Below are 23,737 nucleotides of genomic sequence, written 5' to 3'. Positions count from 1 at the left end.
ATAGTAACCCCTCCCTTATAAATAAGACCTGAACTAGGACCGTACCAGAGAGCCCTACCCAGTTTTCCAATCTGTCTAAGAGAATGTTGTGGAGACCTAGTAATTACTGCATGTTCTGTAAACATTTGTGGTGTTGCTGTTACCGTAGCGGGGACCCGACACATATCACTGAGAGCTGTTTTCAGTTGTTTGTTATTCACCGAGAGCAGGAGGACGACGATGTGTACCCTTGCGTTGTGGCAGTGGCCGAAGAGCTCTCTCAGAGGGAGGGTGATCTGGGCCTGCAGTCTTTGGTGGTAGAGGGTCCCACCGTTTTTTGGTTGGTATCTGGGGGCTCGCAGCAATGGAGAAGGAGAGCTTTCTTCCAGCATACACTAATTCCTCCATTTTCTCAGAGAAGCTCAGGAGTGGGGATGTTGATGAGAGGAAGAAGGTATGTGTTGACCGAGACTTTGGCTCACTTGCGACACTTGTTTCTGGAGGCTAATGTATGTTATCTTGGATCCCTTGGCTTTTTTCCAGGAAATCAACCCTTGGGTCTTGTATGTTGGAGCAGTTCTAAGTCATCACAGTCTGACTAAAGTATGCTCTATGTGTGGGGCTCAGCCTGGATTGTGTCCCTGAGCAGTGGATGTTGTGTCATTGCTGTGTTATTGAGGGATTTGTCGAATAAATGTCCGTACAGGTGCTGAAGTGCGATCCTGTGGTTGTAACAAAGACTCAGGTAGGCTGGGATCCATAAGCAGTGTTTTATTGAAACTCACAGATATATGCAGGCAATGGTCAGGCAATGGGGAATCAGGGCAAACGTAGGCAGAGCAGGAGCGTTGTGAGGGAAGCAGGATGTCAGGGCAGGCAGCAAGGGCAATCACGAAGAGACAGGCAAGGTTCAGGTAGGCAGGCAGTAATCAATCGTAGACAACAGGGAAAGCAAGGTCGGTAGGCAGATAAGCAAACAGGAATGGTAGTAGAATGCTCAGTAGTGTAGCCGGAACAAACAAGACTTCGCCCTGAGTGTGTGACTGCACGTAGCTTAAATAGAGGGAGATGAAATGGGGATCAGCTGTGGATTGATAAAGCCTGGTATGTGGGTAATTAGAACTCAGGTGAGTCGGATCTCCGGTGGCCGACCGCGGAGGTGCTCTCAAAAGCGTTTGTGACAGAACCCCCCTCCTATGAGCGGCTCCTGAAGCGAGGACCTGGTCGGCGCCGGGGTCAACCTCGAGGGCGGAGGGCTGGTCTCTCTGGATGGACTCTCGGACTGTGGGGGGCGTCGCGGGCAGTTGGTGCGTAGATGCCCTGCTTGACCGCAGTAGAGGCAGAGGTTGTGCGAGAGGCGGCGTTCCTTCTCTTCGTGAGAGAGATGGGTCCGACCGACCTGCATAGGTTCGGGTTCCTCGTGGAATGAGCAAGTCGGAGCTGCCGGCGCGAACCACCGTGTTGACCGCCTGGAGCGGATGAGGTTGTCAAGGCGTATGACGAGAGTGATGAATTGATCAAGAGACATACCTTCGTCGCGGCAGGCCAGTTCAGACTGAAGCTCGGCACTCAGCCCTTGTCGAAAGTGGAGCTTGAGGGGGCTTTCCGGCCAGCCGGTCTGCGTAGCGAGAGTGCGGAAGGAAACCGCGTAGTCCGCTGCCGTGTGATTACCTTGACGCAGGGCTATCAGCTGTTCGCCTGGGCTCTTGCCACTCTCGGGGTGATCAAAGACTGTGGTCAGGCTGCCCATGAAGGATTCGTAGGTTGACTGGGCGAAACCCTGGTTGGTCCAGATCGCGGTAGCCCAATCGAGAGCTCGGCCCGTGAGCACAGAACATACAAAGAGGATCTTACTCTCATTGGTAGGGTAAAGTGCCGGTTGTTGAGAGAGGAAGACCGTGCACTGCATGAAGAAGCCTTTGCACGTCGAGGGCGTACCGTCAAACTTCTCGGGATGTGCGAGGCGAGGGCCGGTGATCGGTTGGTAGTGAGGAACGGCGTCGGCCGCTGGGCTGGCTGGAGGCGCGGTGAGCGCCGGTGCTGGCTGGCTGAGAGCTTGTACAGCCTGCATAATTTCATCCACGGCGGTCGTCAGACGGCCGAGTTGATGGTGTTGTGCAGATAGCTGATTCGTTTGGGTGGTGAGCTCTTCAGCCATATGTGATATCACCGCTGGATCGATGTTTGGCGAAGTCTTCTGTAACAAAGACTCAGGTAGGCTGGGATCCATAAGCAGTGTTTTATTGAAACTCACAGATATATGCAGGCAATGGTCAGGCAATGGGGAATCAGGGCAAACGTAGGCAGAGCAGGAGCGTTGTGAGGGAAGCAGGATGTCAGGGCAGGCAGCAAGGGCAATCACGAAGAGACAGGCAAGGTTCAGGTAGGCAGGCAGTAATCAATCGTAGACAACAGGGAAAGCAAGGTCGGTAGGCAGGTAAGCAAACAGGAATGGTAGTAGAACGCTCAGTAGTGTAGCCGAACAAACAAGACTTCAGCCCTGAGTGTGTGACTCGTGCCGTAGCTTAAATAGAGGGAGATGAAATGGGGATCAGCTGTGGATTGATAAAGCCCGGTATGTGGGTAATTAGAACTCAGGTGAGTCGGATCTCCGGTGGCCGACCGCGGAGGTGCTCTCGAAAGCGTTTGTGACAGTGGTCATCCTCCTGACACTGCGGTGGTGATTGTGTGCCATCCAGGTTGAGTGGATTTGTGCACATTGCAGATGTATGAAGGAGAGGGAAAAAGTTGATATTGTCCTTTAGCACCTTGAGTCCATCTGATTTAAACAGTTCTCTTTGACTCCAGAAAAGATTCAAGTTATCAAGGTTCAGTCCTCTCATGTTGCAGGTTTTGTGCAGCCAAATGTTTAGACTGAGCAACCAAGAAAACACTTGTTCATTGTGCTGGGAGCGGTCCACTGATGAAGGACTGATCCTCAGAAACTTTGCTCGAGGAAGGCAGCAAGTGGTAGTAGCCCTGCTACCAATGTTTCTGATAATGGAGTCCCCCACTATCAGAGTGCTGGGCTTGGTTGTGGTCTCAGCTGAATGCCGCTGCCTGCTCGACCTTGAGCGCCTGCCAGCTGCAATGTTAGCTGCTGGCTATTGTGATCTATGCCTGATCACTTTTGGTGTTTCTTCCTCCACATTCATTAATGGTTCAAATTTATTTTCAAGACGTATCGATGATGGAAGAATACCAGTGTTGGTTTGTCGAGTCATAACTGGAGTGGAAGAAACCAATGCTGCAATATGCAGTGCTTGTGACTGTGTAATATGTCGAGTACCTTTGGGTCAAGCTCCCTGTTTATACCATTGGTTTTTGCTCTCACTTTCACCAGTCACTTTTGCCACATGTTCTGCTGGGTTTTCTAAGCTCAGTATAGACAGTCGAGGAACGTTTGATTCACAGGACTCACCGGCTGTAGGTTGAGGGAGTCCACTTGATACTTTCCTGTGTATTCCGTCAAGGGAGGTAGTACTGCAAGTAGTTCTGTTTTGTAGAAGTCTATGGCAGTTCGAGCCGCAAGTGGAGTTTGAGCCGAAAGGAGGCATTTTCTTTCTTGTCTGTCTGTGTGAATGCAGCTGTATTGTCCCTTTTCAGAAATGTAAACTGCCGGTAGAAGGAGGCTGGGAGACCGCTTTCACAGAAAACCCCCTTTCAGTCGCAAAAGTCTCTGGTTGTAGAGTAGGTGCCAAATTAGGTTGTTTTGAGCACTGTGCTGAACTACTGATATGAAAATTAGAGATTAAAATGCAAAAGAAAGGGTGCGAAGCACAGAGCAGTAAGTAGACACGTCCGAACAGTAGCAAAGCAGGAAGCACAGAGTACTAAACCAAAGCAACCAGCTCAGATGTGAATCACAACATCACAAAACAAAAAAGTATGCTTTCATGTGGCTATTAACTACAATCCCATGCAGCATAGTCAATGAAGTAATCAAAATAAAATGATGGAAACATTTTTATTTGTGTAGATATATAAGTTTATGGAAAAATAGTCAGATATAAACAAATATATGAGCAGTGTAAGAAGAAAGACTGAGGTTATTCACAGTGTGTTATGCAAGTTGGCAGTCGCTGCAGAGCTCTTTTGGTGCGCTTTGTTCGCTGTGACTCTCTGATTGGTGATTTTTTTTTTGGATAGTGTAGTTCTTCACCAGAACTTCCACTAATAAATATGATTTTTGTTTAAAAAGTTTTCTTTTGAAGTTGAAATAAAAAGACTGTTGGCTTTAACAGAAGCATATACCATTGATTAACAACCTGCGAGCTCACAGTAGGTCTGTCTTTAAAATTAATCATTAAGCTATCATTAAAAGCAAAGTTCACACAAAAATGAAAAATCTCTCATTTACTTCATCATTCACCTTCATGCCATCCCAGATGTGTATGATTTTATGTCTTCTGCAGAACACAAATGAAGATTTTTATAAGAATATTTCAGCTCTGTAAGTCCTTTCAATGCAAGTGAATGGTAACCAGAACTTTCAAGCTCCAAAAATCACATACGATAAAGGCAGCATAAAAGTAATCCATACGACTCTAGTGGTTTAATATACAGTATGCCTTCTGAAGCGATGCGATCACTTTGGGTGAGAAACATAAATATTTCAGTCCTTTTTTACAATCTTCCAGAATGCGAAAGTGGAGAATTATAGTAAAAAAAAGGACTTAAATATCGATCTGTTTCTCACTCACACCTATCATATTACTTCTAAAGATATGGACTACTTTTATGTTGTCTTTGTAGCTGGTCACCATTCACTTACATTTACCATTTAGTCATTTAGCAGATGCTTTTATACAAAGTGATTCACTTGCATTCAGAGTACCTACAGAGCTGAGAAATCCTTTTAAAATCTTGTGTTCTGCAGAAGAAAGTCATACACATCTGGGATGGCATGGGGGTGAGTAAATGATGAGAATTATAATTTTTGTGTGAACTATCCCTATAAAAATCAATTCGCCTATGGAGAAAATGAATGAGATTTTAACTTCTGGAACCAGACTGTTGCACTCTATTGAAAATTTGAGATATACAGTATGGTGGAGGCGAAAGTTGAAGACTTCGAATATAGTGCGTGAGTCGTATGGACCACTTTTAGGGTACAATTTTGGAGCTCAACTGTCCTAATCTCCATTACAAAAAAGGGCACTCTGAACATTCTGCACTTTATGTTCCACTGAAAAGTCAGAATACTAATATTTAGATAAAAAATGTCCCTTAATGACTTAACCTCTTATTCCAAGGCAGTAACATTTATGGGAAAGCATAAAAGAACGTCGTAAGCAAATGCAAATCTTTTAAAGTCGTTTTATTCAGGATCCATTGAATATCGTAGGATTCAGCAATGGTACAAGACAAAAGGACTCAGAATTTTAAAGTTATTATGGGAATATCTTTTTTCCTTACCATTTAACACTATTTAAAATGATTGTTATTTTTCGTGAGCACTGGCGCTCGAGAACAGTGCAGTAATACCATACCGACATACGCACACTCAAACGCACGCTCACACAAAAGCGTTCTGACATAGTTTAAAGAGCGCTCTAATAGCAAGACACATTCAAACTCACATTTTTACAGAAACTAAAACAAGACCGTGAAGGGTGTTCTTTCACTGCATCATTTTAACTAGACTAGATTTCAGTTTGCATGCAGTGAAACGTACATAAGACAAGTGACACATGGCAATAAATTAGCATATAATTTACAAATGAAAAAAAAAGAAAATTGTAACAGTGTACCAACATTAATACTGAACATAAAATATAAGCAACTATTCACAAAAATGCAAAACTCTCTTCTATAGGTACAGGTTAAACGATGTGACATTCAAAGACACAAGTTCACAGCGATGAGTACCAGTTCCATTGAGTCTATTGAGAGTCTCTTGCCTCCATGTCCCAAAGCCAGTAAACTTGTACATCAAGCCTTAGGATTTTACAAAGCACCATTTCAGGATGCTCAGCACGTTGGGCCTACAGTTCTGCTGTTCACTGTTGAATAATCTCAGTTTAAACATTTCATAACAATACATCATTGATTAATGTCATGTTTGTGGCTACAAAAAAGTAGCAGCAGCAAAAGTAGAATGGTTGTATATGATTAAAAATGGTAACATGTGTCTCCTAAATTCCTCTGTTTGTTGTGTCCCATAACTGAAATGACATGTAATATTGACACCCAATGCCCTATAATTTGAAGTTCCCTTTGTTAAGACAGCACCAAAGTCACCCAGTCATGGTGAAAGATAATTGGTGGAATGTTTACAAAAGAGCCAACTTAAACCAGTGGAAGAAAGGAAGACTCTGTTCCAAAACTTAGTGAGCGAAATGGAATCTCTTGAGTGACTGATTTGGACCGTTTCACATATGCAGCAAATAGCGCTTTCATGGGCGACCCAGCAACTGATGTTAGCATGTTGCTAAGCTAACGATACAATACTGTAACACAAATATTGATTAAAATAGTACATTTTTGAACTTTTTGATTGAACTTTATTATTGGCATATTTACAATCAACATTGCTGAAGGATATTTCTGAATCTCAATGCTGCCTAAACATTCAGAGACCCAAGCATTGATATTGATGATGGGGTTTTTCCCCCCCTTGAAAGCCCTTGAGCATACTTTTCTTTGCATGAATTGTATGTAATCTAAGCATGCTATGATATGTAAGTTCACAGTGTCCACTACTGTTGTTACAGTATGTTTTATTTTTTTAACAGTTTGTTGTGATTTAATAGATTATTTAAGAGATGGTTCACACAAACATTATTCTCGCACCCTCATGCCATCCCAAACTCATATTAGTTTCTTCAGTGGAACACAAAGATATTTTGAATGAGATATGATGAATTTTTGTCTCTTCAGTGTAAGTCAATGGGGTCCAAAACTCTCCAGCAATAACCCATACGACTTGAGCGGTTTAATCCATGTCTTCTGAAGTGATACAGTAGGTTTTGGGTGAGAAACAGGCTAAAAGTTCAATCCTTATTCACTATAAATCTTGACATCCGCAGTCTCCTTGGTGCTTCCTTTTTACACTTGCTCAGACATGCATAGAAAGCTGTACACAAACCATGCACAGTTGGGCTATTTTAAATATGAGTTGTTTGTTTACTTTTGTTTTTTATGTACTACGGTTTTTCAAAGAATCCCCGTTTTGAAGCCAGCACTGTGCTCCAATTAGGAAGGATGTCAAGATTTATAGTGAATAAAGACTTATCATTTGTGTGAGAAACAGACAAAAATGTAAGTGTCGCTTCAGAAGACATGGATTAAAGCATTTGAGTTGTATGGATTACTTTTATGCTGCATTTAATTCCTATTTGGAGCTTGACATTTTTGGAACCCATTGACTTGTATGACATTTTATGGACAAAACACATCATGCATCCTTCAAAATATCTTTGTTTGTGTTCCGCACAAGAAAGAAAGTCTTATGAGTTTGAGAAGGCATGAGGATGAGTAAATGATTACGTAGAGAATTATACATTTTGGGTGAACTATTCCTTTAATACCAATTATTACCAATACCAGTAACTAATTTAACGATTGCTTTAAATAAACGTTGCAATTCTGCAATGCTGGGGCTCTGAGGGTTCAAATTTGGCCAGAATCGACCATTTGGAACAATCTTTGAGTTGAGAGCGGGAGCATCCAAACTAATATGAATTTTGAGTTTTCCTCCACTGCATTATTTGGAAAATGATGATGTTGGAAAACTGAAAATTGAAGTTTCAAACTTAAACAGATAAGTGTGGACGTGGCCTATGAGGTCTTGGAAATTCTGTCTAGGTAGGCGGCTCGCTAGATTTTGGAACATACTGTACCTAAACTGTCCTTGATTTTCAGTCAGTTACTTAGGCCTAAAACCCAGAGTGCATCAAGGTCTCGTAGCACCAAAAAGCCAGATGAGCTGGCCGCTCAAAAGCTGAGAGGAAGGAAGGCAGTGGAAGAAACAGTCCTTCACTGCAGGAAGACAAGCACCATTGAGTTTGGAGGGTTTGAGGTCTTATCTCTTTAAGAATGTGGGCTGGAAGCAGTGTGATCTCAGGGAAGGAGGAAGAGGGGGTTTTCTGGAGGTAGTCAATGACAGACTGGATCCGTGGGGTCTGGCAGTTTACCAGGCACTGGCCCTTCACTTAACTTTACTAATGGATCAGCATTGCAGACCTTGAGATGAATTGTCTGCATATATTGCTGATAATGTGGTGGAGCGTGGCTGCAGCATGCATTTTACATTAAAATTATTGCGTCTGGAACACGCCGGGCCCCGGAACAGACATACAGATGACAGAAGTGCACAATTAATAGCAGAATCATGTCAGAGTCGCAATTAATGCCTGTCTCTGGTGTCCACAATAATTCTAGAGACACAATACTTGAGACATCCCTATTGGAGGCGTCAGCTGATCTGATTTTCCAGCCTTGTTCTAATGTCAGACAACAGAGGAATTATTTGGCCTGTGGCCATGTGATTCAGCTTAGTAAAACAGGTGGCTACAACTGAACATCTGGACACTCAAGCTCCAATTGAGATTTTAGCACCACAAAGATCATTCTTACTACCCTGTTTTTCTTCTGCCCGTATTTCATTGGAAAATAATTATCAAAAGAGTGGCAGCTAGGGCTGTCAGGTTCAGAAGTCAATGTAGCTCAACTGATGGAGCAAAGTGCTACCAACACTAAGGCCATAGGTTAAATTCCAGGGAACTCACAATAAAATGTAAACCTTGAATGCACCGAAAAGCATGAGCCAAATGAATCAGTTTAAATGTCAAAGACCCACATGGAAATTCCAAGTTTTTGTTTGCAATAAAACTGCATGCACATCTCATATATCCTTCCACTTACCAAGAGAAACAACTCTCGTGCTAACATCTACAGTAGCAAGAAAAAGTATGTGAACCCCTTGGAATTAGCTGGTTTTCTGCATGAATTGTTCATAACATGTGATCTCATCTCATTAAAGTTACAAGTATAGACAAATAACAATGTCCTAAAGCTAACAACACACAAACCCCATTAAACATTCACAGTTCTATGGAAAATGTAAGTGAACCCCTAGGCTAAAGACAACAAAAAAAGCTAGAGTCTGGATTTGGCAAACCTGGCATCCAATTAATGGAACAAGATTGGAGGTGTGTGTTAGAGCTACTTTGACTTGTAAAAAGCACTCAAACATTTTGAATTTGCTATTCACAAGAAGCATCTGCTAATGTGGACCATGCCTCAGAAAAAAAGAGATCTCAGAAGGCCTATGATCAAGTATTGTTGCTTTGCATAAAGCTGGAAAGGGTAACAAAGTTATTTTGAAGAGCTTATATATTCATCTTTCCAAAGTTAGACAAATTGTCTATAAATGGAGATGATTTAGTACTGTGGCTACTCTCCCTAGAAGTGGCCATCCAGGCAAGATGATTCAAAAAGCACACTGCAGAATGCTCAATGAGGTAAAAAAAAAAAAAAAAAAGAACCCTAGAGTGACAGCTAAAAACTTGAAGCAATCATTGGAACTGGTTAACATCTTTTTTCACGAGTCTACTACACGGAAAACATTACACAGGCATAGTGTCCGTGGCAGGACAACACTAAGGAAGCCACTGCTTTCCAACAAAAACATTGCTGCGTGCCTGAAGTTTGCCAAAGACCACCTTGACACACCACAACACTACTGGGAAAATGTTTTGTGGAATGATGAAACTAAGATTGAATTGTTTGGGAAGAACTCGCACCACATACCAACAAGGAAACCTCATCCCATCGGTGAAGTAAGATGGAGGGAGCATCATGATTTGGGGCTACTTTGTGTCTGGACCGCTTATCATTATCGAGTGATAAATACATTTTCAAGGTTTTTTTCCCAAGATATCCTACAAGATAATGTCGGGGTTACTGTGTGGCTATTGAAGATCAGTAGGAGTTGGGTGATGAAGTAGGACACTAAACCTAATCATCGAAGTAAACTCACTGCAGAATGGCTTAAAAAAAAAAAAAAGAAAATCCAACTTTTGCAGTGGCCCAGTCAGATCCAAGACCTTAACCCAATAGATATGCAGTGGAATGACCTCAAGAGAGCCTTTCACACCAGATATCCTAAGATTATGGCTGAGCTTAAGTAGTTCTGTAAGTGAGAATGGTCCAAAATTCCTTGAATCCTGAACATTGTGCAGGTCTAATCTGCAGCTACCGGAAACGCTTGGTTGAGGTTATTGCTGCCAAAGGAGGATTGACCAGTTATTAAATCCAAGGGTTCACTTACTTTTTCCACAGCACTGTGAATGTTTAATGAGGTGTATTCAATAAAGACAAGAATGATTATAATTTTGTATGTGTTGTTGGGGTAAGCACATTGTGCTCTGTCTATACTATGAAAATGAGATCACATTTTATGAGCAATTAATGCAGAAAACCAGCTAATTCCAAAGAGTTCACATGCTTTTTTTGTTGGACCTGTATACTGTTTGAAATTGTAAGTGTATACATTTCATACTTGTTATTTCCTCGATTGTGTGGAAAGAAAATAATAATTTGGGTAAAAAATATGTGCCAATATTTACACACTAAAGGGGCGTTCACACTACATTTACATGCACAGTTATAATTGAGCTGCAATGGGTTTTTGCGTAGTCAACATAAATTCTTCCTCAGTCCATTTATACATGACACAATCAGTTATGGAATATATGAAGGATGTCAGCTGAGGACAGGAATGAAGCAGCAGATCACAACTGTCTACATCCTATTGGTAGTCGTTGCCAAATTAGCTGTGCTCAACTTTGGCTTTCTACCAACTTTGTTGTGTCTCAGTTGCCTCAAATCACTGACACACATTGAAAACCAATGACTTCTGGTTGCTTTTTTGCTCCAAGTCACTGTCGGTGTGAACGCCCCCTAATGCAGTGTTGCCAACAGGTCTGTGGGAGGAGTGTGTACGTGAGACCCAGGGAAAAACCAACCAGATTCTCTGTAAATTGGGTGCCTTGAAGTAAACCTCTGCCTTGCTACCTCTGCGATTGATGTGTCCAGCACTTTGGATTATAACAACAGAAAGACAATGATAATAATAATAATAACCGATAGCAATTGTTATTATTATTATAAAAATAACAACAATAATGATTATTTTATACATTCCCACTTCACAGAAGTGAAAATAAAACAAAGGTGTCAGCGCAGTGCTGAGTAGTGGTTAGGGTTCCACAGGGGTACAAAAGCAGTTGTATTTTGATGTATGTGTATGAGTGGAAAGAGCAAGAGAAAGAGAGAGTGCCCAGCGCTGACTCCAACAATGTTGGTTTTGCTTTTCTCTCTGCCCGGTTCTCTCTCTCCTTCCTTTTTTTCGGCATCTGTCACTGCTTCACTCCTCAGGTTCAGTGTCCTTGGCACGTCTTGCAGCACATCTGCCTGAAGTACGCGCGGTTGCAGAACTTGAACTTCAGCACCAATGGGCAATATGCCACCTTGTTTACGTCTTTGCACTCTAGGGGGAGGGAGAAAAGAGGGGAATGAGAAAGGATAGGTGAAGAACTGAATAAAGTGGTCAAAGCTGGGGAACCACAAAGGGGAAACAGGTGGATACATTTATTATTCAGTAAGACATGCACATAAACTATGATGGAAATACATTTACCGAATAAATTCATATAGAATTTATGTCGGAATAAAAAAGTAATGTGAATTTTCTGTAATAAGTCGTGTGAATACATAATAAACCGAAAGTGCTGGAACCCTACTGTATTTGTACTGATTTTTTTCTAATTCTTCTTATTATTAGTAGTATTATTACTTTTAATATTATTTTTTTGCCCTAAAAGTGTCTGAGCAGCAAAAACCATAAGTCCTATAGACACCAAATTTGGCAGGATGATCCCAAATCCTCCTACCCCACTACTCAGATATGCACGCACACAGACACACACCCATCCTACCATAGGTGCCGCTATAACATGCACTTTTACGTTGTTGCTAATATCACATATGGGCTTGATTAAAATCGATAACATAAATATATGCCATTTTGAGTTTTACGAAAACCATTATTTTAAAACTCGTTTCGGACCATTTTTTCAGGTCCGATCCACCTGCAATTTTGCAGGTATCAACTAGAGACCCTCAAGCCAAAATGTTATCAAAAGAATTTTAATTCAACAAATATTTCAGAAGATTGTAGCAGTAATATTTATTGTCCCTTTTTAGGGCAATTTGTGCAGCATTACACAACATTTACCAACAATCACAAGACATAAATATACAGTAAGTAACATAGAACTAACACATGACATTAAACACATAGCCAAAGGAAGATAAATACAAGTCTACCCATCTATACATATGTAAATGTGTGAAGCATATGTGCACATTTACAATACAGTCCGCCATCTAAATTTAACACATCTGCCTCTTCATGCTTCATGGATGTGTTCACAACCATCACTGCCTTAGAAATGAAAAATCTAGAGGTTCTTACATTCCTACATTTAGGTACTCTATATCGCCTTCCTGAAGGGACGAGTTCAAACTCTGAATTTAAAATATGTGCTGAATCATCCAAAATACTCAAAGCCATCCTAAGAACATTTTTCTCACATAAAACAGACAGCCCCAGATTTGTAACAGATACAAGTTGATAAGTGAATTAGGCCATGGCCAAAACAATAATTGACTTATATATTCTAGATGTCTCTAGATGATACATGAAACATTTTGGGTGAACCAGACCAACAGTATGGAAGGAGTTAGAAAAAGTGTTTTTTCTGAAAACTTAAAATGCCGGATGAACTCAACATGGCAGACAGACTACTGTACCTACAAAGTAACTAGAGTAGTTAGTAATGAAATTACTTTGACCCTGACAAATCTGTTCCAATCAATTATATAAAATATGGCCATTTTCTTCACTTTTTCAAACTGGTTGGACCCTGTTAATTGCTGCATATATATTTTGTTCCGAAAATATCTTTAGCATCTCCAATGTTGCTCTGGTCACTCTGAAATATCGGGGAAAAAATTATTGGCTACAATTACCTCAGAACTGTCAGAACACACTTTCATTCCCAGATATAAGGCTTCTGCCGCCGATCGCAAGCAAACACCAGATTCGTGAGAGCATTTTGTCTGTTCGCTAAATCACGAGTATTTTATTACACTGACCAAGAGCCACAGTGGCTACAACTTCCATTTTGTGCCAATTTATCAACAAGTTTTTGTTTTCTTAAAAGCATGGGATGCAAACGCTCGCAAATTTATATCATACGATTTTTTTATGATATTCCAGTTGTTTTGCATAAAATTAATTCATAATTTGGATGGAAACGTGACGTGTGAATGAGCTTCTCTAATATATGTGCAACAGACGTCAAGATTTTCAATTAAATATGACCATTTTAGGTTGTTTCTCATCGAATACCTTCAAAAGACTTATGCACAGATAACGTTTATAATATTTTTCCATCCTTTTGAGATTTGTGTCTCTGCAGAACAAAAGCAGGCGTTTTTAAACCGGGATGGGTGTTTTTCAACTGCTTACACGATTTGCCTACTACATTGAGATTCCCTACTTTCATTGGATAGTTGAGAAATGCCCATCCTGGTTTAAAAAAACATCTTTCGTTGTTCTACAGAGACCTACTGTATACTTCGTCATTTTGAAACCTTGAAAGCAGAATTAATATCCATTGCCATTGTAATAAAAAGAACTGTGACGTTCTCCATTTGTGTTCTGCAAATGACAGGTTAAAACAACATGAGGGTGAGTAAACAATGACATAAATGTTATTTTTGATTGAACTATTCCTTTAAATGATAGGCCATTCCCTACGAAACAATGACGCAGAACTCTGATACACAACCCAGAGACTGCTCGATCTGCGACTGCTGGCTCAGATTCTCTCTCTCAAGTCTCCGATGAGCACTTCAATGGCATAAACACTGACACATCTAAGCAGCGTGACTTGGAACCAAGGAGAAGATGCATTCTTTGACTGACTGCCTTGAAGAGTTTTACACAAGTCACTTCACATTCATCTGCATTTTTAATGAAAACCATGTTCATATTTCCAGTGAGGACAACCATTTTGGTTCTTAGAATGTGTCATATTTCAGACGCGTGTGAATCTAGGAGGTAATCAGTGCATGGGTGAGCTGCACAATTTGTCACACAATGGTGGAATGGAGCACTTTGTGAAGACTCAGTACTTGTCATCTTCCTAGCTTAGACGATAATTACTGGCCCCATAAATCACAATCCTGTCCCATTTGTAATGGTACAGATCTATTCTCTTCTGTTACCTTGCATCCTCTTCTGTTTGTTCCTCAGTATGTTTCATCTTTGCTTGTTATGACATACACTACCATTCAAATGTTTGGGGTCACTTGCCTGAAATGTTTCTCATGATCTTAAAAACCTTTTGATATGACGGCGTATTTGAAATTAGTTTTGTAGACAAAAATATAATCGTGCCAACAATTTATTTAAAAAAAAAAAGTTGTTTTGAAATGGATGACTTGGACCAAATAATTAAGAAAAGCAGCCACTAATATAGATGTGAACTCCAATACTGTTTTAAAAGCAACCCAGGGTGATACCTTCAAGAAGTTGGTTGAGAAAATTCTGTTATTCCGTAGTTTTTATGACTTCACTATTATTCTAAAATGTTAGTGACCCTAAACTTTTGAATGGTAGTGTACATTCAGATTAACATGAAAGAGATAGGATTATCTCTTATCGACTGCCTTGTACATTGTAAGGAAACATGTGAGGTGGGACTGTATTCATTGCAAAAACGGTTCATTTCTATCACTTTCAAATCATTCTTTCAGTCAGGGGGAGTGCGGGAGCTAGACTGTGGTTGCTTGGTAATTTGATGGAAAAAGATTTCTTTTAAGGTGTATCTGTTTCCTCAGGGCTTCTTTTGAACTGGTGTCAGATTAAGCTACAAAGATCAGGCTCAATGCTTCCGTGTCCTCAGAGAACAGGTTTGGAAGCCTTTGGTGGAGCTGCTATCAGTTTAGAATCTCCACACCTTGAAGCCGGCAGCACTGGATAGCCAATGGATTTCCTTTGTTCCATGGCCAAACCCTGAAGGGTGAATTCACTAAACAGTTGCACCTCTTTTACCTGTGGTATTTTAGCATAAAAATCTGCATCTTATTCACTAACCATCTGCAATCTAGTTTAACAAGGTGCTAAAATAGTGCTGTGCTTTATTATTGTATTATCATTCTTTTCAACACAAAAATGCCTACTTTCTATAGTTGTGTTCCCATGCACATTTTGGGATATTGGGATACAAACGGCATACTCCTGAATTCATGCGGCTCGGTCTGTATCCACCCCCTCCACAGCAACGTAAGTTCCCCACGATGCTTGTGTAAATAAAAAACATGGCATCCGATGAAGACTTCACTATTTTATTCTCCGTTGCTTTGCTTTATTTCCAGATTGTTGAGAGTTGTTGCTGTTTTTTCGTATCTTTCTAATCGCAAACTGCAGCAGAATTGTGCAGCAATAGTGTCTTTTTCTCTTACATGAAACTCTGGGATTCCCCCAGTGTACTTGAATACACGAATGTGACGGACAGTCGATATTTTACAGTGGTCTGTATAAATGGGTATAGTTTATAGTGTATGTGCTTTTCCCACTGTAATCACAGAAATGTTGAATTCTTTCTGTGTGTTGACTTGTTGTTTGTCTACATCCTATGATGTTTGTTCTTTAGTCTATTCACATGCATGCGCACTTCTAAAAAAACCTGTTAGAATACTGCTTATGGGTTTAGATGACTACATTAAGCTGCATTCTCCAGGAGAAACCCAGGTGTGGTAAACAACTTACTCTTAATCCTATAAACGCCATAAGGAAATCAGTGTTTTCATTTACATGACGTTTCAGAATGCCGCTTTCTGCAGAAACCCTGGAATAAACAATTTTCTTAAGTGCATGTAAACGTGATCAGTGCTTCCCTGATAAAAAGCTGAATACAGATACATCTTGCAAGTCTCAGCAAGGGTCGTGGAACTTAACTATATCCAGAATTGCCTAAATAGTGTCCATCCTTGGTTAAAAAAAGAGGTAGTTCATTACAGGGAAGAACAGAACAATATAATCCGTTGTTAATTTAAAATTGAACACAGAGGCCACAAACTATGTAAATCTCAACAGTGTGATCAAAGACAGATGGAGCTCATACAAAACAGTCATCGATGCTATTTAGTGTAAGAATGATTGACTTACCGTCACCACCTGAGATGGGTGTAGCGTCACACTTGCTTTCACACTGCTGCATGGTATTGGGTCGCAGTGAATCAGGGCACTCGCTGGAGGGCTGTCCGGTATACGACAGACACTGAACTGTCCGCATCTGTTGTCCCAGTCCACACTGTGCAGAGCACTGCAGATAGACACACACACAAACACAGCAAGTCTTTAGAATTGCCTTTAATCCAAATCTCAATTTGAATTGTTGGATCCAAGCAACTCTGCACAGTATTTGCTTCAATATGGCAGCTGTATGTACAGTATATGTTCTGGACTATAGAATGCTGTTGAGTAAACAGAAGAATCAACAAGTGTAGATTTGTTTGATAAAGGTTTTGCAACAGCTTTGCTGAGCCAATTCAGTTATTAATACAGGGATTACAGGATTAAAAAATATGCCATTCATGGAGTGAACCAAGAAGCTGTTTAGCATATAGTTTTATCAAAAGAGACATGGTAAATGGGGTCACACACCAGGCGAGAAATGCGGCATCACCTCACAGGTAGGGAAAAAGCACAGGTATTGAAGATCTTGTAAATCTACAGCTTGAACATTTTGTCACTTGAGACTCGCAGAGTCTGGCACCCCTCTGGCATCAAGAATCATGCCATGGTTGAAATCACTGAGATCACATTTTTTTCCCCATTCTGATGGTTGATGTGAACATTAACTGAAGCTCCTGACCCATATCTGAATGATTTTATGCATTGCAATGCTGCCACAATGTTGGTAAATTCAGCGACCAATTCTTCATAGGAAGCACTCATTGTAGTGAAAGAAACCTGTACACCCTGGCTCCTGGAAATTACGTAAAGCCAATCAGGGCGGTATTTGTTTGCAATATGCATCAGACGGGCAATGGCACTTGTGAATTCTGGCACAAACTCCGTGAACAAAAACTGAGAGCTACCTGTGGAATGTCATTGTAAAAGTTTAATTAAATCTGTGAATACTGTCAGCTGTTGTATATTACAGGGATGATGTTGCGTAGGGAAACAATTTGCAACTGTCTGAGGTGAAAGTGAGAGATGTATTCCAGTAGTCTTCTACCATGATGTATCACACTGATTCAATGGAAAACTCAAGAGTTGCTTAGTTACCTAATACAATACACAAATTTATCTCATTAGTCACTCTCCTACAGTGGGTAGTATGCATGCCACAGAAATGCTGAGATTCCACGCCTGAGTTAAAGAAGCGTGAGTGTGTGTTTGGCAAAGATCTGGTGTGGATTTAGTCATAAATGCATATAAGACCCACAGTGAAGGACCTCTCATGGAGCTCAGAATTAGGACATTTCAAATGAGTTTTCAGCAGCCTTCCTATTTCATCCCCTCTAAATTAAACTTTATTATAGCAGGAGTGTCTGACAGATGGGATATGTCAGCAAGTGCCTTAAGTGCGATTTGAACCAACGACCTTTTGGTCCACAGCTCCCGTCAATAGTCTCTCCATTAAGAAAGTCCCAGATTAGAGCAAGAATTGTTTGAAAGTGGAGAAACTCGTAGCAGTTGTTGCATCATTTAGGAAGTAGGTTAAGTCTGGACCTCAAATGGTTTTGCTTGAGAAGCCAGATTTTACATTGGATATCAAATGGTGATCCAACCCCACACCAAAAATTGTCTATCTTATAAATCAGAATTTTCTATTTGCCCCGCCTCTAAAATCACTCTCCTTTTCGGATGAAGTATCCAAGTCCTCTTGTTTTTCAAACCCTCCCCTCCAACCACCTGACATATAAAGATCACTTTTCATGATCCAATCAATTCCCAATGGATAAAATGAAGCCTTTTTCTCACATTTTGTTGAATATTGTTGCACTCAAAATATGCCACATTATAGATGTACAATGGGGTTGCGAACGCCGTTTCATGTTTACTTCATGTAGACTACTACATTAAAAATCGAGCACAGTTATTTGACAGTAAAGAGGCAGGCAAATTTTCTACGTATTTTTAATATAACATTTTTAAAAAGATTTACGTTTAGCCACCAGTTACTCTGCTGCTTACACTGCACTTACGTTGAGTGCAAAAGTTCTAAGCGTATCTTTAGTTTAAAGGAATATTTAATCCTAAAACGAAAAGCTGAAACAAAAAAAAAAACACCAAAACCTATCGTACGGCTTCAGAAGACTTGAAATATGATACATAAGTCACATGGGCTACTTTTTTATTCTTTGCCATCTTTTTTAAGCTTGAGAGTGAACCACTATAAACTGCCATTGTATTGAAAAGATGGACCAGAAAATTCATTACAATTTCTCTTTTTGTGTTCCACGGAAGAAAAATTCATACGGGTTTGAAATGACATGAGGGTGAGTTTTTTTGTTTAGATGAATGATTCCTTTAAGGAGAAAAATCACTGGATCGACATAAGAGTACTATCTTTTGTCTCTTTTTCAAAACAAGTTCTTGGCATTGACAAAAAACCTTGTCTAGTGCAGAGATAAACTTTAAACAACCTGGATGATATTACTACCACTTTACACACTCTTGGTCTGTTATACTCACTGTCACTCATGAACACACACGTCACTGTCTTTCCAGAGGCCCTAGTTTATCATCAGAGTGTAAATTCTTCTGACGTCAACCAAACATATGGTCTTTCTCATTCTGCATTAAAACAGTCTTTACTCTGTCTGTCTCTTTATTTGCAGATGAATTGGCCAGCGATTCCTGGTCCAAAAATCCAAAAATATTTCCTTATTAGTTCTCAAATGTAATGTACTTGTAATACTTCTTTAAAAGCTAAAGATGATGTGTGTATTTTAAAGAACCAATACCACATTCCCCTAGACCAAGACTAAACCCTTTAAACCCCAGATCCAAACCAAGACTGGACCCATCAAAGCTCAGAGCCAGACCAAGACTAAACTGTTCAAGACCAAGACCCAGACCAAGAATATACCCTTAAAAGCCCAGATCCATAAAAGATCCAGACCAAGATTGACCAAATCAAGGTCCAGAGCTAAACTAAGACACTTTGAGGCTCAGATCCAGACCAAGACTAAACCCTTCAAGGCCCAGAGCCAGACCAACATGAGACACTTTGAAGCCTAAAGCCAGACCAAGACTAGACCGTTTAAGCCCCATATCCTAAACCAAGACTAGACCATTTTAGGCACAGAGCCAGACTAAGACTAGACTCTTCAAAGCTGAGAAGCCAGACCATGACAAGACACTTCAAGGCCGAGAGCCAGACTAGGACTAGACCCTTTAAAACCCATTTACATACAAAGACTAGACCCTTCTAGCCCCAAAAGCCAGGCCAAGATCCAGACCAAGAATAGACCATTCAAAGCCTAAAGCCAAACCAAGACTAGACCATTCAAGCCCCATATCCTGACCAAAACTAGACCCTTCTAGGCCCAGAGCCAGACCAAAACTGAACCCTTCAAGTCCCAGTTCCAGACCAAGACTAGTCCCTTTTAGCCCCAGAGCCAATCCAAGACTACACTTCAAGGCTGAGAAACAAGTCCAAGACTAGACTTTTCAAGGCTGAGAAGCCAGCTCATGACATGACTCTTCAAGGCTGAGAGCCAGACCAGGACTAGACCCTTTAAATCCCAGATCCATACCAAGAATAGACCCTTCTTTCCCCAAATCCAGAGCAAGCTCTTCAAGGCCAAGACCCATACAAAGAATAGACCCTTAAAAGCCCACATCCATATCAAGACTAGACCTTTTTAGGCCCAGAGCCAGACCAAGACTAGACTCTTTCAGGCAGAGAGCAAGATCAAGACTAGACCCCTCGAGATCCAGACCAAGACTAGACCTTTTGAGGCTCAGATCCAGAGCAAGACCTCTCTAGATCCCAGAACCAGGAAATAACCAACTTTAGTATGCTGAAAATAAACTGTCAAGTAAAATGTCAAGCCCCAAATCCAGACCAAGACAATAAATAATCAGACCTAGACCAAGGCCATGTTTATGTGGTTTTGAGAGGTCTTGACCCTGCTAAAAACATCTTAAACCAGCTTAAATAATCCCCAAGTGTTGGTGTTAGCTAGTTTTAAATGGGTTTTGGGCACTTTCAAGCTAGTGCGGCTCAGAGTTCTGCTTTATCAGTTGAAGACCAGCTTGACCAGGTTGGGAGACCAGCTAAGGCTGCTTTAATTTTTTAAGCAGGTAAAACCAAGACTACAAGATCAAGACTAAAACTAGTTATCTGATACAGAAAGTTTTGTCTGGATGAACAGAGCTGTATAGGTGAGGTGTAAACTTATGTTACCTGTCCCCATTCTCCAGGGATCCAGCGTGGGGGTGGACAGCGACCGAGGCTGCAGCGAATTCGGACAGGAGGTTTGTTGTGGTCAGAACAAAGGACAGGTGGAAAGGTTTTGGTCAGGTCGCTACTTTTACACAGAACGATGCGGTGTTTGAAGCCAGGGCCACACTTTGGCGTACACTGTATACAAACCCAACACAAACAGAAAAAAAAACATTAATAACTTTGGATGAGAATTGTCAGGCATTCTATAAAAATAAAGACATACAGCTGGGTTCAAAGGTCTGAGACCACAAGTGAAAATGCTTCTATTCTGCATTTTTATATTTTAATACATTTTATTTTCATTACAATTTATATAATCATCATAAAAATGTAGGTGTCAAGTCAAAAAAGGGGGTATAGTATGTTGCCATTTTACATTACATTTACATTTATTCATTTGGCAGACGCTTTTATCCAAAGCGACTTACAAAAGAGGAAAAAACATCAGCGAATCATCTTAGGGAGACAGTGGTACAAAAAGTGCCATATTACAAAGTTTCACTATCATCAGAATAGTATACAAAACAGATTTAAGTGCAACAAGAAATGTTTTATTTTTTTTTTTTAGTGACCGGTTTTTTTAGTGACCATTTTGCTATAACAACAGCATGCACTTGAGATGGGATGGACTCCACATTTGGGCAAAACCTGATGTTTCATGACTGTTCCTAAGAGCATCTTGTGTGCTTCAATGGAACCAAGAATGTTTTTGTACAAAGTGGTTAACATGGTTAATTTCACAAATTTGCATAAATGTGATTGGTGACAAAGAAAGAGTGGAGAATCTTAAATCATTCTTTTTAATTTTGTCAAAACGACTTTAAATCCCAGATTTTTAAAGTGTATCAGACTTTGAGCCCACTGTATATGCAGAATGCATGACATCACCTCAGACCAATCCAGAGTGACCCACTGAGGTGGGCAGGACTGGTTATTACAAGACTCTTGTTCTATTGGTCGATGGGTCAGACAGTGGTTGTCCTCCAAAGTCTCCTCCTCAGCTGGTCCGATTTTCCGTATACACAAAACGGTGCGTGTACGGATGCCTCCATCACAAGTTTTTCCACATTCTGACCAGCCACCAATAAACCACCTATAAAACAATTTTGTGTCATTATTGTTATAGTTATATATAGAGAGTTAAAGGTGTTGTAAGCAATTTTTTCATGGAGAGGTATGCAAAAAATCTCTTACTCCCTTAAAGATATCACTGAAATAACTGCCCTTAGATATCAATATCAAGTTTTGCAAAAGTGTCCTAAAACGTTTTGGGGGAAATGCAAATTGCATATTTACATTTTTCCTAATTTGGCCAAATAATTCTTCCCAAATGTTTGCAGCGTTGTGGAATGCAGACATTTTCTATCATTAGTAGGACTTCACAGCTTGCGGTTTGTTTGCATTCTCTCTGTGATGTTCTGATAAAGCAATGGGTGATGTGTCTCATGATGAAACAAGTCAAATAAAATGAAAGCGGAGCATGAATTATTGATGAAAAAAAAATCTGTCATTATCTGCAAGATCATTAAGCGAGCAATTACTTCCCTGAAAACAAAAGGGCGTTCTCAAATGACCATTACCACCCTTTTGGGCTAGAGAGCGCATTCCTCTAACATCAGCTGGAGCTCCGAATAGATTTGAAATTATGTTATTACTGATGCCCAGCTTGTGGTTTGGGTTCACTTGACTTCACCCTGCACTGGCGAGATGCTGGAGCCCATAGGCCAGAAACATTTAATTCCTCCATCCAATTTAAAATTTGCAGACACAACTGAACTCTACTCCCCTGCTCGCCCATTGAAAATGAGCGCTAAGTGCGTCTGGCCTCTGCACACAAGCGCACACTACTCGTTTATGGATATTGTCCCTTGAGGCTTCTAAACTCCTCTAGCCAATACAATAAAACGCAGGTGATCGCTCATACTTCTTTTGGACGCCTTTAGGATTTTGGCACCAAAGTCAAAATGAAAATGGGTAACATATGTAGAAATAAATCATGTTGATTAGTTTTAAAATTGTCTTCAAAGAAGGCTTTATGGCCGGGGTACTATGAAGACAAATTAAATATTACTGGTTGAGGCCCTTTTAACTTTTATGAGCAGGCAGCAATATACAATTTGATAAGTAGATAATGCATCAATGATTTGGTTAGAGATTGATCTGTTTATCACACAATGTGGGAGACATGTCCCCGCTGTAAATTGCATCTTGATGTTGTCCAGTAAGTCTCTACTTTTTTGTACTCACTCAGGAGGACATGGCTCTGTGTTGCAGGGTCGTTGATTCTCAGGTGGTTTACTGTCCGGGTCGCAGTAGCTGTTTTGGACCACCGAATTATCATCCAGCCTTTTACAAACCACCTCCTGCTTCTGCAAGCCTGCAAAAAGACAATAAAACATCACTTTTATCTGCCTTACACTTTCAGCTCAGAGATAGTTTTTGACACTTGAGCAGCTTGTGTGCAAAACGCTGTGTGGTCGGCATCTGTCCCTGTGGTAAAACTAGTTCTCAGTTTTTTTTCTAGAGGTGCACTTGCTGACAGAGCACTTGATGTGGAAGGAGGCCATATTATTTCTCCCTCAGTATTATATCTAGGTGTGTAAATGCCTCGGTTTAAGTGAGTGTCTTAGTGCATGACTTTTACAGAGAAGTCAATCTTTTCTTTGGCTCTTGAGTGTGAAAAGTGAGTGTTCCCACAGTAATGGCACGGTACTGCACTGTGCTGTATGGGGCCCATTAGGAAAGGCATTAGCCTCCAGTTAAGCCCGATTTATGCCAAGCTTGGCCTGCGTGCAAGGCCACCTTGCGAGGAGGCTATCATAGCAGCCTATATGGCATTCTTGGCTGGGTAGGGGGAAAGTGGGGTAAGTTGTGCCACTTCATACTTAAAGCAATAGTTCACTTCAAAATGTTGTATTAAGGTTAATTCTTGAAGAATATCCTAGACAATCTTTACAATATAATGAAAGTGAATGGGGACTAGGGTTGTCAAGCTCCAAAACGCGAAGAAAAAAAAACACCATGAAAGTGGTTCATACCAATTGTATGCTACATTCCAAGTCCCCTTAATCCATTCAACAGTTTTGTGTTAGGAACAGAGAGACAAATTTAATCTGCCCTAGCTCATCTTGGCACATTCCTGGGAGTTTATGAAAGAAGTAGCGATGAACAAATTGTTATTTGAGTCTGATCTTTTCAACGAAATGGTC

At 40.6% G+C, this 23,737-nt stretch overlaps 1 protein-coding gene across 1 annotated transcript in view; it reads right to left on the bottom strand.

The window, feature by feature from the left end:
* Positions 1-5,140: 5,140 nt before the first annotated feature.
* Positions 5,141-23,737, bottom strand: part of adamts6 (ADAM metallopeptidase with thrombospondin type 1 motif, 6) — a 108,757-nt gene continuing 90,160 nt past the window's right edge. The window contains exons 20-24 of the mRNA XM_052116752.1: positions 22,776-22,905; positions 21,417-21,621; positions 20,487-20,663; positions 16,229-16,385; positions 5,141-11,476 (exon numbers count right to left, since the gene is read on the bottom strand). Of these exons, the coding sequence (XP_051972712.1) occupies positions 11,367-11,476; positions 16,229-16,385; positions 20,487-20,663; positions 21,417-21,621; positions 22,776-22,905 (779 nt within the window). The 3' untranslated portion in view covers positions 5,141-11,366. The remainder of the gene's footprint in view (positions 11,477-16,228; positions 16,386-20,486; positions 20,664-21,416; positions 21,622-22,775; positions 22,906-23,737) is intronic.

The sequence above is a fragment of the Xyrauchen texanus genome, chromosome 44 (genome assembly GCF_025860055.1).
Source record: "Xyrauchen texanus isolate HMW12.3.18 chromosome 44, RBS_HiC_50CHRs, whole genome shotgun sequence".
NCBI lineage: Eukaryota > Metazoa > Chordata > Actinopteri > Cypriniformes > Catostomidae > Xyrauchen > Xyrauchen texanus.
This window is presented reverse-complemented; position numbering and strand designations above follow the sequence as displayed.